General features: G+C 47.5%; 1 protein-coding gene across 2 annotated transcripts in view; it reads right to left on the bottom strand.

Annotated features, from left to right (window-relative positions):
* NSMCE4A (NSE4A component of SMC5/6 complex) overlaps positions 1 to 662 on the bottom strand; it is a 126,167-nt gene extending 125,505 nt beyond the window's left edge. For both annotated transcript variants that reach the window (XM_075352326.1, XM_075352327.1), the window contains exon 1: positions 431 to 662. In XM_075352326.1, the coding sequence (XP_075208441.1) occupies positions 431 to 566 (136 nt within the window). In that variant the 5' untranslated portion in view covers positions 567 to 662. The remainder of the gene's footprint in view (positions 1 to 430) is intronic.
* Between the last annotated feature and the right edge of the window lie 14,107 nt (positions 663 to 14,769).

Genomic DNA, 14,769 nt, shown 5'->3' with positions numbered 1-14,769 from the left:
AGGTAATGAAGGTTAAAGGGAACCCGTCACCAGATATGGGGCCTATAAGCTGCGGCCACCACTAGTGGGCTCTTATATACAGAGTTCTAAAATGCTGTATATAAGAACCCAGTGGTGGTGGCCACAGCTTATAGGGGACAATCTGGTGATAGGTTCCCTTTAAGTCCTCGGGCAGAGATCCAGGAATTTGCGGCTCACTAGCAGCCGCCATTAGGACACATTGTTTCAGTTTTCTCCAGAGGTTTCCGGTTTATCATACATTGACCTATAAGCTTCGTCATAGAAACAGCAGCAAAGCGCTTATTGCCAGAGCAGCCAATGAGCGTTCTGCTTTCACTTTCTATACTGTTCCTGCGGGCTATGAGGCCGCACAGCACAGGCCCGGCGCCCACTACACCCCGCCGCTCCCAGCATGCCCCGCGCTCCTCACGCTGCATGTTCTGCATCAGCTCCCGGTACTGGTGTCGGATTTGCCGTCGGTTTCCGTCATCTTGCTCGTCCTCGAAGTTCCGGGTGATGTCGTTGTCCTCTCCCTCGTCGCCGTTATATGATCTCCGCCGGGACATCTTGTATCGCCGCTTCAAGCACAACAGGACACCGGACGGCGATAGGACGCGGCCGTGCGCGGGCTGGACTGTGACGTAAGGTCACGTGTCCACTGGGGCTGCCGGTCATGTGACTTTGCTGGGTTGTCCTGATCGTCAGAGAAGCCGGCGCTGCTGCGTACTCACTGCCGGCGGGGGAGGGGGCGACGGTGCCCGGAATCTCCGGGGGGGTCTCCAATCTAGGAATTCGTGATATCAGAGCCACTGACTAATAAAGAGCGCTGCTGCTGATCGTCGCAGCGGGTACATGGGTGACCGGAAGTGTTCAAGGGCTGCACAACACGAGTACAAGCAGAGCCGCCGCTAGGCATTTCAGGGCACCATACTGGCAACTTTTTCAGGCCCCCTTGAGACTCTGCCCAGGCTCCACCTCAGCTCCTCTGCCACCCCTCAAACCTTCCACAGTCTCGCTGTCACTTGGAAAAACTGCACACACCCTCTACACCACCTCCGCAATACACCCTCTACACCACCCCTCTCCATAATACACTCTACACCATGCACCCCTATACTTTATCCCTCTCCATAATATCTCTCCCACACTGCCCCTCTGCATAATATCCCCCACACAAGCTGTCCATCTGTATAATATCCCCCCACCCACTGCCTCTCTGTATAATATCTCTCCCACTTACTGCCCCTATGTATAATATCCCCCACACATACTGCCCCTATGTATAATGTCCCCCACACATACTGCCCCTCTGTATAACATCCCCCCACACATTGCCCCTCTGTATACTTTCCCCCTACAAAACCTGCACCTCTTTATAATATCTTCTCACACACACAGCTGCCCTGTATAGCATACACTCACACACACTGCCTCTCTGTATAATGTCCCCCCATACACACACTGCCCCTCTGTATAATATACACACACACACTCACTGTTACACTCAACACTCTTAAGAAAAAAGTAGTGGGCACCACATTGTAATAAATATAAATAAAGGGCAGGGTGCTAACAAAACTAAGCAAGAAAATTAATTGTAATATGAGAGGAAAAAAGTAAAAATGTGCACACCCAGCTACATCTCCACCCTCCTCTCTGTCTATCAGTCCACCCGTTCTCTACGCTCTGCAAGCGACTTTCGACTAACATCCACACTAATTCGAACCTCCCACTCCCGGATCCAAGACTTCTTCCGAGCTGCACCAACCCTCTGGAACGCTCTACCCCAAGAAGTTAGGACAAATCACAACTTACTCAGCTTCAGACGCACCCTAAAGACGCATCTCTTTAGGGCGGCCTATCACACTCCCTAATCAGATTCGATTCACATAGTCCCTCTACAACCTCTCACAACATAGCTCCACATCAAACTCCATGGCACCCAAAGGCATCTCAAGGCTCGGGCCCACTGGTCCAGGAAACCATTATCCAGCCCCATTTCCGTGAGATGGTTGGATTGTCATTGTAAATAAGCACTTGAACCTTGCCTCTCCCCCCATCTCATTGTAGATTGTAAGCTCTCACGAGCAGGGTTGTATTTTTTTCCCCTCTAAATATTGTATTTCTATAACTGTTACTTGTTTGTATATGATCCTCCTGAATTGTAAAGCGCTACGGAATATGTTGGCGCTATAGAAATAAAGATTATTATTATTATTATTATTATTTATATATAAGCTTGGCTTTTATTGATACAAATCATATAAGGCTGACAGGTTAAAAATATGATTGAAAAGACTTTGTTAGAGATCTGCTAACATTGTGATACCAGATAATAGAATATGATCAGAGGTTTCGTGGTGTCATTGTTCTGACAGCTCAGCGTTTTTTCATTTGTGAGATCAAAAAAATGCCTCAGTTCCTATATGTGATGCTTAAATTCTATCTTTTCCTCAGATGAAACTGCTTTTTATTTTCTCTCTCTTCGATGGCTACAGTTTAGCTACTTTACCTGCAAGGAATCTGTGGTAGTCTGAGACACACCCCTGCCTCGTCATTGGTTCGTACTGTTCCTCGCACTATCCAATTGCAGCTCCGATTGGCTCAGATTATTATTTATTATTATAGCGCCATTTATTCCATGGCGCTTTACAAGTGAAAGAGGGTATACGTACAACAATCATTAACAGTACAAAACAGACTGGTACAGGAGGAGAGAGGACCCTGCCCGCGAGGGCTCACAGTCTACAGGAGGAGAGAGGACCCTGCCCGCGAGGGCTCACAGTCTACAGGAGGAAAGAGGACCCCGCCCGCGAGGGCTCACAGTCTACAGGGAATGGGTGAGGGTACAATAGGCGAGGACAGAGCTGGTTGCGCAGTGGTCTACTGGACTGAGGGCTATTGTAGGTTGTAGGCTTGTTGGAAGAGGTGGGTCTTGAGGTTCCTCTTGAAGCTTTCCAAGGTAGGGGAGTGTCTGATGTGTTGAGGTAGAGCATTCCAGAGTATGGGGGATGCACGGGAGAAATCTTGTACGCGATTGTGGGAAGAGGAGAGGAGCCGAGAAGGAGATCTTGTGAGGATCTGAGGTTGCGTGCAGGTAAGTACCGGGAGACTAGGTCACAGATGTAGGGAGGAGACAGGTTGTGGATGGCTTTGTATGTCATGGTTAATGGTTTGAACTGGAGTCGTTGGGTGATGGGAAGCTAGTGAAGGGATTGGCAGAGTGGCGAGGCTGGGGAATAGCGAGGGGAGAGGTGGATTAAGCGGGCCACAGAGTTTAGGATAGATTGGAGGGGTGCAAGAGTGTTGGAAGCAGATTTCTATTACTGCCACGGATTCTTGTTGTCCTCCCAGCTGTTCCTCTCGCACCATTCTGGACACTTGCATGTTCAGCCAACATGATAACACTTCTTTTCCCTGATGTTTGTGGAAAGGGTCATTTGCTTCTGCCGAAATCATGTTTGACCAACTTGCATCTAATGTTATGTCTAATGTGAAATTGAATAGTCAAAACCTCAGACTCCTCCTTCCCCACATGGATGTTGACACAGCCATACCTGGAATTTTACTAGCCAACACTTGCCGCTGCTGTAGAGTAGAGGTCCTCTTCCGGCTTCATGACCATTCCTCCACCATGCTGTCGATCTCTTTTTAAGGATGATCTTGTGGACACCAGTGCCGCTGACCATGGCAGTAATTCACAGCCCTGGACCTGCTGGGATTGGAGAAAATCCTGAAGTGTCAGTCACTGAAAAATATTTTCCTTCATTCTCTAAGTTGTCTGCTGGATGTAGAGTTTTGTGAGACACGTGACTTCACCCTCTGTACAGTATTCTACCTAGACATTACCAAGTTTTACAAATTGCTTAATGATGTGACTCATACTTTCTAATTTCAGAAAACCTGTTTAATATTTGTCACCGTGTCTATAAGCCACTCCACGAAATCCTACTGCACTTTCATGCTCTCCTGTAATACACCACCAAACCTTATAGATGCAGACCGGGTTTGAGCTCTTTGTTAATAGAAACTTTGCTTGTTAATTCTCTACATGAGGTTTGTATCACACTATTACAGTGCTGGCCAAAAGTATTGGCACCCCTGCAATTCTGTCAGAGAATACTCAGTTTCTTCTTGAAAATGATTGCAATCACAAATTCTTTTGTATTATTAACTTCATTTAATTTGTCTTCAATGAAAAAAAAACAACAAATTTGTCATAAAGCCAAATTGGATATAATTCCACACCAAACATAAAAAGGGGGTGGACAAAAGTATTGGCACTGTTTGAAAAATCATGTGATGCTTCTCTAATTTGTGTAATTAACAGCACCTGTAACTTACCTGTGGCACCTAACAGGTGTTGGCAATAACTAAATCACACTTGCAGCCAGTTGACATGGATTAAAGTTGACTCAACCTCTGTCCTGTGTCCTTGTGTGTACCACATTGAGCATGGAGAAAAGAAAGAAGACCAAAGAACTGTCTGAGGACTTGAGAATCCAAATTGTGAGGAAGCATGCGCAATCTCAAGGCTACAAGTCTATCTCCAAAGACCTGAAAGTTCCTGTGTCTACGGTGCGCAGTGTCATCAAGAAGTTTAAAGCCCATGGCACTGTGACTAACCTCCCTAGATGTGGAAGGAAAAGAAAAATTGACGAGAGATTTCAACGCAAGATTGTGCGGATGGTGGATAAAGAACCTCGACTAACATCCAAACAAGTTCAAGCTGCCCTGTAGTCCGAGGGTACAACAGTATCAGCCCGTACTATCCGTCAGCATCTGAATGAAAAGGAACTGTATGGTAGGATACCCAGGAAGACCCCACTTCTTACACCGAGACATAAAAAAGCCAGGCTGGAGTTTGCCAAAACTTACCTGAGAAAGCCTAAAACGTTTTGAAGAATGTTCTCTGGTCAGATGAGACAAAAGTAGAGCTTTTTGGGAAAAGCCATCAACATAGAGTTTCCAGGAAAGAAAAAGAGGCATTCAAAGAAAAGAACATGGTCCCTACAGTCAAACATGGCGGAGGTTCCCTGATGTTTTGGGCTTGCTTTGCTGCCTCTGGCACTGGACTGCTTGACCGTGTGCATGGCATTATGAAGTCTGAAGACTACCAACAAATTTTGCAGCATAATGTAGGGCCCAGTGTGAGAAAGCTGGGTCTCCCTCAGAGGTCATGGGTCTTCCAGCAGGACAATGACCCAAAACACACTTCAAAAAGCACTAGAAAATGGTTTGATAGAAAGCACTGGAGACTACTAAAGTGGCCAGCAATGAGTCCAGACCTGAATCCCATAGAACACCTGTGGAGAGATCTCAAAATGGCTGTTTGGAGAAGGCCCCTTCAAATCTCAGGGACCTGGAGCAGTTTGACAAAGAGGAATGGTCTAAAATTCCAGCAGAGCATTGTTAGAAACTCATTGATGGTTACCGGAAGCGGTTGTTCGCCATTATTTTGGCTAAAGGTTGTGCAACCAAGTATTAGGCTAAGGGTGCCAATACTTTGTCTGGCCCATTTTTGGAGTTTCGTGTGAAATGATCAATGATTTGATTTTTGTTTCATTCTCTTTTGTGATTCTTCATTGCAAGCAAAATAAATGAAGATAATACCAAAGAATTTGTGATTGCAATCATTTTCAAGAAGAAACTGAGTATTATCTGACAGAATTGCAGGGGTGCCAATACTTTTGGCCAGAACTGTATATTGCTTGATACTAGACTCTAAAAAAACACAGCGGGCATAAATCTTGAAAAGTGAGTCTAATTGTCATGATTCGCCTCCCTATCCACATGGCTAGGGGGCGGAGCCTTCTCTCGGGCCTCACTTCCGGCCCCTGGATGCCTTAAAAGCTGACACTTCCAGTGAACGAGCGCCGGCTATAAGCTTAGCTCTGCTTTGCCTGTGATTGCTGGTCCTGTGAGTGATAGCCTGATCTGTCTGTTCCTGTGCCCCCGTGCCCTTGTCTGTGTTCTGTCCCCTGATCGTCCCTCCTGTCCTCTGTCCACTCTCCTATTTCCCCGCTCGGTTGCTTCCCCCGGTACTGACCTTGGCCTGACTTTAACTTCGCTTTTGCTCGTTCCTCCAGTCCTGCTTCTGCCCGTACGGTGTTTGACCCAGCCTGCCTGACTATTCCTTGCATGCTCTGCAGCTCTGCTTCTCAGCTGTGCTTTGAGGTAGTGTATGAGAACGCTGTGAATTCACTTCCTGGTTCTCATTGCTCTGTGTAGTGTTGTCTGCTGCAGAGCTCTGGCTCCCCCTGGTGGCAGCATTACAGTATAGCTGGCCTCAATAGGCTTTATCTCCCATAGGAGAAAAAAAAAAAAAAAAGTCATTTAATTCTTGGTAGTGGGATCCAACTTTGCAGGATAACAGACTGTAATGGATCCACTCAGTACTTTGTGCGAGCAAGTAGCCAACCTTACGCAGCTGGTGCAGGATTTGGCTGCAGAGCATCGCACCCTGGTAGCTTCACACAACATTCTGCAGAGTGAGGTTTCTGCTTCTGCGAGGGCCACCTCAGTGGCAGTCACCTCACAAACCGTAGGACAGCATAGTCCCACTGATGTCCAACTGACCTCCCCCGAACCCACGGTGATGCTCCCCGATAAATTCTGAGAAAAACCTATTTCGGACATTTAGGGAGAGTTGCAGGCTTCTTTTCACTCTCCGGCCTCGGTCCTCGGGGAATGAGACCCAGCGGGTGGGGATCATCATGTCGTTACTTAGAGGGGGTCCCCAGACCTGGGCGTTTTCCCTACCCCCTTCGGCCCCGGAACGGCATTCAGTTGATCTCTTCTTTGACTCCCTCGGGGTGATATATGATGAACCAGACCGTGTACGGGTGGCTGAGGACAGGATCATGTGTCTCACTCAGGGAAACCACACTGCTGAGCTATATTGTTCTGAGTTTCGGCAGTGGTCCACTGAGGTACGGTGGAATGATTCTGCACTCAGGTGCCAATTCCGGAGAGGTCTTTCGGACTCCCTGAAAGACGCTTTGGCTCTGCACCCTCCTCCCAGCACCTTGGATGATGCGATGACGGAGGCAGTTCGTATGGACCGCAGATTACGGGAAAGAAGGGGAACCATGCGTGAGATTCCGCCCCCTCTACCTAGGGCACCTTCTTTGCCGGCTATGGAACAGATGGAAGTTGGAGCCATCAGTCCGGATGAGGAGAGGAGAAGACGCCAGGATCTCAAGCTGTGCTTCTTTTGTGGACACCATGGACACTGGAGAAAAGACCGCCCGGCTTGCCCCTCCGCTAAACAGTCGTCGGGAAACTTCTAAGTCTGGGTAACGGTCGAGGAGGTTGCCCAGACTATCAGGTACCTTTCCTATCCTCCCAATAAGATACTTCTGAATGTCGACCTCCGGGTCAAGGAGTCGGTCTGGTCTGCTACTGCCTTTGTTGACTGTGGGTCCGCTATGAACTTCATTGACTCTGAGTTGGTCCAAAGATTAGAGTTAGGGACAGTGAGGTTAGAAGGACCCATTCAACTCCTGGCAATTGATAAAACACCGCTGCCTCAAAACCTCATTCGGTTTGCTACAGAAAAATTTACACTGGTGATCGGGTCTCTGCATTCTGAAACGATTTCTTGTTTTGTAATGGCCAATCTCCCTGCTGGATTAGTGTTGGGGTATCCATGGTTAAGGTTACATAATCCTGTTATTGATTGGGAGTGTCGTACCATAGTCAAATGGAGTCCTGCTTGTCATAAAAGGTGTTTACAATCTGTACCTGTGTTCTCAGTAAGTCCTGAGGGTCTTCCGGAATACCTGAGGGACTATGGAGACGTATTCTCGGAAACAGAGGCCGAGGTTTTGCCGCCTCATCGCCCATATGACTGTGCCATCGATTTACTTCCCAATACCAAATTGCCCAAGGCCCGTTTATATCACCTCTCGGGTCCAGAAAGGGCTGCTATGAAATCATACATATCTGATAGTATACGTAAAGGGCATATCCGTCCTTCTTCTTCCCCTGTGGCTGCTGGGTTCTTTTTTGTAAAGAAGGACGGAGGATTAAGGCCATGTCTCGATTTCCGAGAATTAAACAAAATTACTGTGAAAAACACGTATCCGCTTCCACTCATCCCTGATCTCTACAACCAACTCTCTGAAGCCCGGTGGTTTACCAAACTAGATCTCAGGGGGCCCTATAATCTTATCCGTTTTAGAGAAGGGGATGAGTGGAAAACGGCCTTTCTGACGTCAGAGGGGTTATTCGAGAATTTGGTGATGCCTTTTGGTCTAACAAATGCCCCTGCGGTGTTTCAAAATTTCATCAACGATATCTTCTCTGATTTTCTTGGTCGTTTTGTGGTCATCTATCTCGATGACATTTTGATTTATTCTGCCGATAGAGATACACATATTATGCATGTTCGCTCAGTATTACAGAGATTGCGTGATAACCATCTGTTTGCCAAGCTTGAAAAATGTGATTTCTCTGTTACTCCTTTCTCGTGATGGGTTTAAAATGGACCCAGGAAAGGTGCAGGCTATCGTGGATTGGGTGCAACCCAGGGATATCAAGGCGCTACAACGCTTTTTGGGTTTCGCAAATTATTATCGAAGGTTCATTAAGGTGTTCTCTCAAATTGCCAAGCCATTGACTGACCTTACACGGAAAGGGGCGGATCTGCAGAACTGGTCGCAAACGGCTGTCCAGACCTTTCTTGAGTTAAAGGATCGGTTCATGTCCGCCCCAGTCCTGGTACAGCCTGACCTCGAGGCGCCGTTTGTTGTGGAGGTGGACGCCTCAGAGGTGGGGGTGGGAGCTGTTCTCTCTCAGGGCCCTGCTACTTTGACTAATCTGCGACCATGTGTGTTCTTCTCCAAGAAATTCACTCCGGCTGAGAGGAACTATGATGTGGGTAACCGTGAATTATTGGCGGTAAAGTTGGCATTCGAAGAATGGAGGCATTTTTTGGAGGGTGCTGTTCACCGTATTACTGTAATCACTGATCATAAAAACCTCGCGTATATCGAGTCCGCCAAGAGACTGACGCCTCGACAAGCGAGGTGGGCTCTTTTCTAGATTTCATTTTTGTATTACTTTTCGGCCGGGGTCTAAAAACGTGAGGGCAGATGCACTGTCTCGTAGTTTGGACCCGGTGTCACCTCCAGAGCCTCCTTCCTCCATTCTTCCACAAGGGGTGGTGGTCGCTGCCTTGTCATCCGAGTTAGAGGCTGAGGTCAGGGAGGCCCAGTCCTCAGCGCCATCTTCCGCTCCAGACACTAAACTGTTTGTCCCTTTGCACCTCCGGTTACGGGTACTTCAAGAGTTCCATGAGTCCGTACTTAGTGGCCATCCTGGAGTTACAGCCACTCGCAGGGCTGTTGCTCGACTGTTTTGGTGGCCATCTCTTCACTCAGATGTTGCTTGGTTTGTGTCTGACTGTGCTACATGTGCCCGTGCTAAGGTATGTCGTAACCGGCCGGCCGGGGAACTGGTTCCATTACCTGTTCCTGAAAGACCATGGACCCACTTGTCCATGGATTTCATTACGGACCTCCCTGTCTCAAATGGTATGACTGTGATCTGGGTGGTGGTGGATCGTTTTAGTAAACAGGCACATTTTGTTCCCCTCTCCGGTCTACCTTCTGCTGCGGCCCTTGCCAACCACTTTATTGACCAGGTGGTTCGGTTACATGGGTTGCCCCTGAATATTGTGTCTGACAGGGGGTACAATTTATTTTTCGGTTTTGGAGGGCCTTGTGCAGGCGGTTGGGAATTGAGTTGTCCTTCTCGTCCGCCTATCATCCCGAGTCCAATGGGCAGACGGAAAGGACGAATCAGACCCTTGAGCAAATCCTGCGGTGCTTGGTTTCTGCTCAGCAGGAGGATTGGTGTGGAGTCCATCAGTCTACGGGAACTTCTCCCTTCTTCTGTAATTACGGGTTTCACCCTCACTTCGGGACCTTCTCTAGAGTGGATTCGGGGTGTCCAGGGGCCGACTCCATCGTTCAGCATCTGGGGGAGGTGTGGAAGGAGATACGGCGGTGCATCGTGACGGCTCAACAGTCCCAGAAACGCCAAGCGGACAAATGCCGTTCTCTGGGACCCCCCTTTCAGGTGGGGGACAAAGTGTGGTTGTCCACTCGGAATATCAGGCTCAGGGTTCCGTCTGCTAAGTTGGGTCCTAAGTTGATAGGGCCCTATGAGATCATCGAAGTGATCAACCCGGTGGCCTTTCGGTTGCAACTGCCCCAGACCTTGCGTATTCCCAATGTGTTTCATACCTCCTTGCTTAAGCCATTTGTTCCTTCGGTGGTGGATTCTCAGACCCCTTCGGCTCCGATACTGGTGGACGGTGAGGAGGAGTACGAAATTCAGCGTATTATCGGCTCTCGTTGGGTTCGTAGTTCCCTCCAGTATCTGATTCATTGGAAGGGTTATGGTCCGGAGGACCGGTCCTGGGTGCCGGCTCGATCCGTGCGGGCCGATCGGTTAATAGCGGCTTTCCACCGAAAGTATCCTGGGAAGCCTGGGGGTCCAGTGGCCCCCCCTTGAGGAGGGGGTACTGTCATGATTCGCCTCCCTATCCACATGGCTAGGGGGCGGAGCCTTCTCTCGGGCCTCACATCCGGCCCCTGGATGCCTTAAAAGCTGACACTTCCAGTGAACGAGCGCCGGCTATAAGCTTAGCTCTGCTTTGCCTGTGATTGCTGGTCCTGTGAGTGATATCCTGATCTGTCTGTTCCTGTGCCCCCGTGCCCTTGTCTGTGTTCTGTCCCCTGATCGTCCCTCCTGTCCTCTGTCCACTCTCCTATTTCCCCGCTCGGTTGCTTCCCCCGGTACTGACCTTGGCCTGACTTTAACTTCGCTTTTGCTCGTTCCTCCAGTCCTGCTTCTGCCCGTACGGTGTTTGACCCAGCCTGCCTGACTATTCCTTGCATGCTCTGCTTCTCAGCTGTGCTTTGAGGTAGTGTATGAGAACGCTGTGAATTCACTTCCTGGTTCTCATTGCTCTGTGTAGTGTTGTCTGCTGCAGAGCTCTGGCTCCCCCTGGTGGCAGCATTACACTAATATTATTCTATGACTTGGTACTGTCTTTACCATCAAACTCAATTGCCTGTTACACTTAGGCCTAAGCCACACCGCATGAAAATCGGAGCGAGTGGGATGCGATAAAACATTGCATTCCACTCGGACCAATATTAGCCTATGTGACAGCACCCATGAGCGACTATTTTCTCAGGCCTAGTCGGACCGAGAAAACAATCGCAGCATGCTGCAACAGTCATGCGATCCAGGTTTCTCTCCCACCCATATATAGGGTCATTACACACAGAGTGATCTATTTCAAGTGTTTGTATCTGTTGATGATTATGGCTTACAGCCAATGAAAACCCAAAAGTCATTATCTCAGAAAATTAGAATAATTACCACAAAACACCTGCAAAGGCTTCCTAAGCGTTCAAAATGGTCCCTTAGTCTGGTTCAGTAGGCTACACAATCATAAGGAAGACTGCTGACTTGACAGATGTCCAGAAGGCAGTCATTGATACACTTCACAAGGAGGGTAAGCCACAAAAGGTCATTGCTGAAGAAACTGGCTGTTCACAGAGTGCTGTATCCAAGCATATTAATGGAAAGTTGAGTAGAAGGAAAAAGTGTGGTAGAAAAAGGTGCACAAGCAACCATAACCTTGATAAGATTGTTAAGAAAAGGACATTCAAACATTTAGGTGAGATTCAGAAGGAGTGGACTGCTGCTGGAGTCAGTGCTTCAAGAGCCATCACACACAGACGTATCCAGGACATGGGCTACAAGTGTCGCATTCCTTGTGTCAAGCCACTCATGACTAATAGAAAACGCCAGCAGTGTCTTCTCTGGGCCAAGGAGAAAAAGAACTGGACTGTTGCTCAGTGGTCCAAGGTGTTGTTTTCAGATGAAAGTAAATTTTGCATTTCATTTGAAAATCGCGGTCCCAGAGTCTGGAGGAAGAGTGGAGAGGCCACAATGCAATGAGGTCTAGTGTGAAGTTTCCACAATCAGTGATGGTTTGGGGAGCCATGTCATCTGCTGGTGTAGCTCCACTGTGTTTTAAGACCAAAGTCAGCGCAGCCGTCTACCAGGAAAGTGTAGAGCACTTCATGCTTCCCTCTGCCGACAATAGTTTTGGAGATGGAAATTTCCATTTCCAGCAAGACTTGGCACCTGTCCACACTGCCAAAAGTACCAATACCTGGTTTACTAACCACAGTATCACTGTGCTTGATTCGCCAGAAAACTCACCTGACCTAAACCTCATAGACAATCTATGGGGTATTGTCAAGAGGAAGATGAGAGACACCAGACCCAACAATGCAGACGAGCTGAAGGCTCCTATCAAAGCAACCTGGGCTTCCATAACACCTCAGCAGTGCCACAGGCTGATCCCCTCCATGCCACGCCGCATTGATGCAGTAATTCATGCAAAAGGAGCCATGACCAAGTATTGAGGCATTTACTGTACAGAGTTTTCAGTAGGGGCTAACATTTCTGAGTTTAAAATCATTTTATCAGTTGGTGTTATATAATATTCTAATTTTCTGAGATAATGACTTTTGGGTTTTCATTGGCTGTAAGCCATAATCATCAACATTAACCGAAATGAACACTTGAAATAGATCCCTCTGTGTGTAATAACTATATATAATATATATCAATAGATCCCTCTGTGTGTAATGACTATAGAAATACATCCCTCTGTGTGTAATGACTCTATATAATATATAGAAATACATCCCTCTGTGTGTAATGACTCTATATAATATACAGAAATACATCCCTCTGTGTGTAATGACTCTATATAATATACAGAAATAGATCCCTCTGTGTATAATGACTCTATATAATATATAGAAATAGATCCCTCTGTGTGTAATGACTCTATATAATATATAGAAATAGATCCCTCTGTGTGTAATGACTAAAGAATATGCGTTTAGCTTTTTGTATTGAATTACTGAAATAAATTAACTTTTTGATGATATGTTAATTTATTGAGATGCACTTTTACTTAATTATTTGTATATATAATTCTTGTCTGATGATATATTTTCTGTTTCTTTTTTCTTCATGGCTGTGTAATGGTTGTTTCTGACTCCTGCTCTATTTGGTTCTTTCAATCACTTACTATGTATTTAAATGCATATTGCATGTGTGGAATCTTGTCATGATTAAGAGCAGCATCCTGCTCGAAACGTGTGCACCTTGTCTAAATATGTTTTTATTTGTTTGATCTTATGGAACATTAATAAAAACATGTTTTAACTTAATCATCATGTGCGGATGTTGGATTCCTCCATGTTTCAAGCATTTCCTGCCTGGTAGCCGGCCCAGGGCTTCCGTGCACCGCACCCTCATTGTTCCAACACCTGGTAAGCTGGTCTATTTTCTTCATTGCAATTACACTTAAAGGGAACCTGTCATGTGAAAACACTGTTAACCTGCAGATATGGGGTTAATCTGCAGGGTAATAGAACTCTGGACCTGCACCCAGAAGGAAATTAACTTTATGCCTCTTGACAGCATTCAGCTTTCAGTCCCCGACATTGACTGACAAAGCATTAGAGCCAGCTTTCAGTCAGTGCCAGAGTGGCAGTTATAGCGGCTGTTCTGTGTACACACAGTGATGACTGATGCTGCGCCTACTAAGCCCTTATGACTGAAAACTGAATGCTGCCAGGAGGCATAAAGTTAATTTCCCTCTGGGTACGGCTTCATTCTTAATCTATGGGACTGCCAGAAAAAGCCCAGCACACCGCTCAGCAGCCGCACAGGGAATAAATGGAACACGGGTCAAGTATGTGCACTTTCTCCATTCTAACTGGGATAAAAGTTCCCTATTCTACCCTTTGGTGTGTTTCCCAGCAGTCGGTCTCCCACCAATCAACAAGTTATTACCCATCCTAGGGATAGGTGGTCACTTGTTTCACCGGACAACCCCTTTAAAGTAGACCTGTCTCCAGATTTCATTACACAAACTGCATTCGTAAGTGGGTTCTCTCAAGACAAATATTTATGGTGTATTCACAGCATAGGCCATAAGCATCTGATACATGCAGGTGGACCTACACTATATGAAAATCTATTAGAACACGTGAATCATCTTTTATGACATTAGGCATTAATTTGGATTTCCTTTTTCCACTCTGTAGCTGTTACGTCCGGATGGTGGAAGCACTGGACCGTACACCGATTTCCCCTGAGGAGGCAGCTAGGCCGGTCACCCCGCCAGAGGGTCCTGATGCACGGCAGCCGAAGCACTATTGGTAGCCAGACAGTCCGTAGAGGAGCAGGAAAGGTGGATGTGGCTGAACCCACGGAGTTCTGGACGGTAGTCCGGGTGACGAGGCTCAGGATCCGAGGCCGGGTTGTAGGGTCAGGCGGAATCCGGAACCTGCTGAGCGATGGGGCGGGTCACCAAACGGAGCCAGGGACTGGAGACTGGCGGAGCTGCAGAGGTGGTGGAACATCCGCCGAAGTCACCGTCAGGGTCCAGGGATGGACTTGGTTCGGAGCGGCTGGCGTGGCAGGACAGGCTCTGCGAGTCAGACAGGGTTAATACAGGGCAAGGCACAGGGTAAAGCAATATGGGGACCTGAACACTAGCTTGCTAAACACGTAGAACAGGCCCCGCCCACCAGGAAAGAGAAACCTAATATACCCTGTACCTGTCTATGCAATATCCTGTTTCTGGGTGCTGGCCCTTTAAGAGAGGGTCAATGACCGCGCGCGCGGCCTAATGCGCATGCACGAGGCCCGTGT

Source organism: Anomaloglossus baeobatrachus, chromosome 5 (genome assembly GCF_048569485.1).
Source record: "Anomaloglossus baeobatrachus isolate aAnoBae1 chromosome 5, aAnoBae1.hap1, whole genome shotgun sequence".
Lineage (NCBI taxonomy): Eukaryota > Metazoa > Chordata > Amphibia > Anura > Aromobatidae > Anomaloglossus > Anomaloglossus baeobatrachus.
The sequence above is the reverse complement of the archived record's forward strand: the minus strand, read 5'-3'. Positions and strand labels throughout refer to the sequence as shown.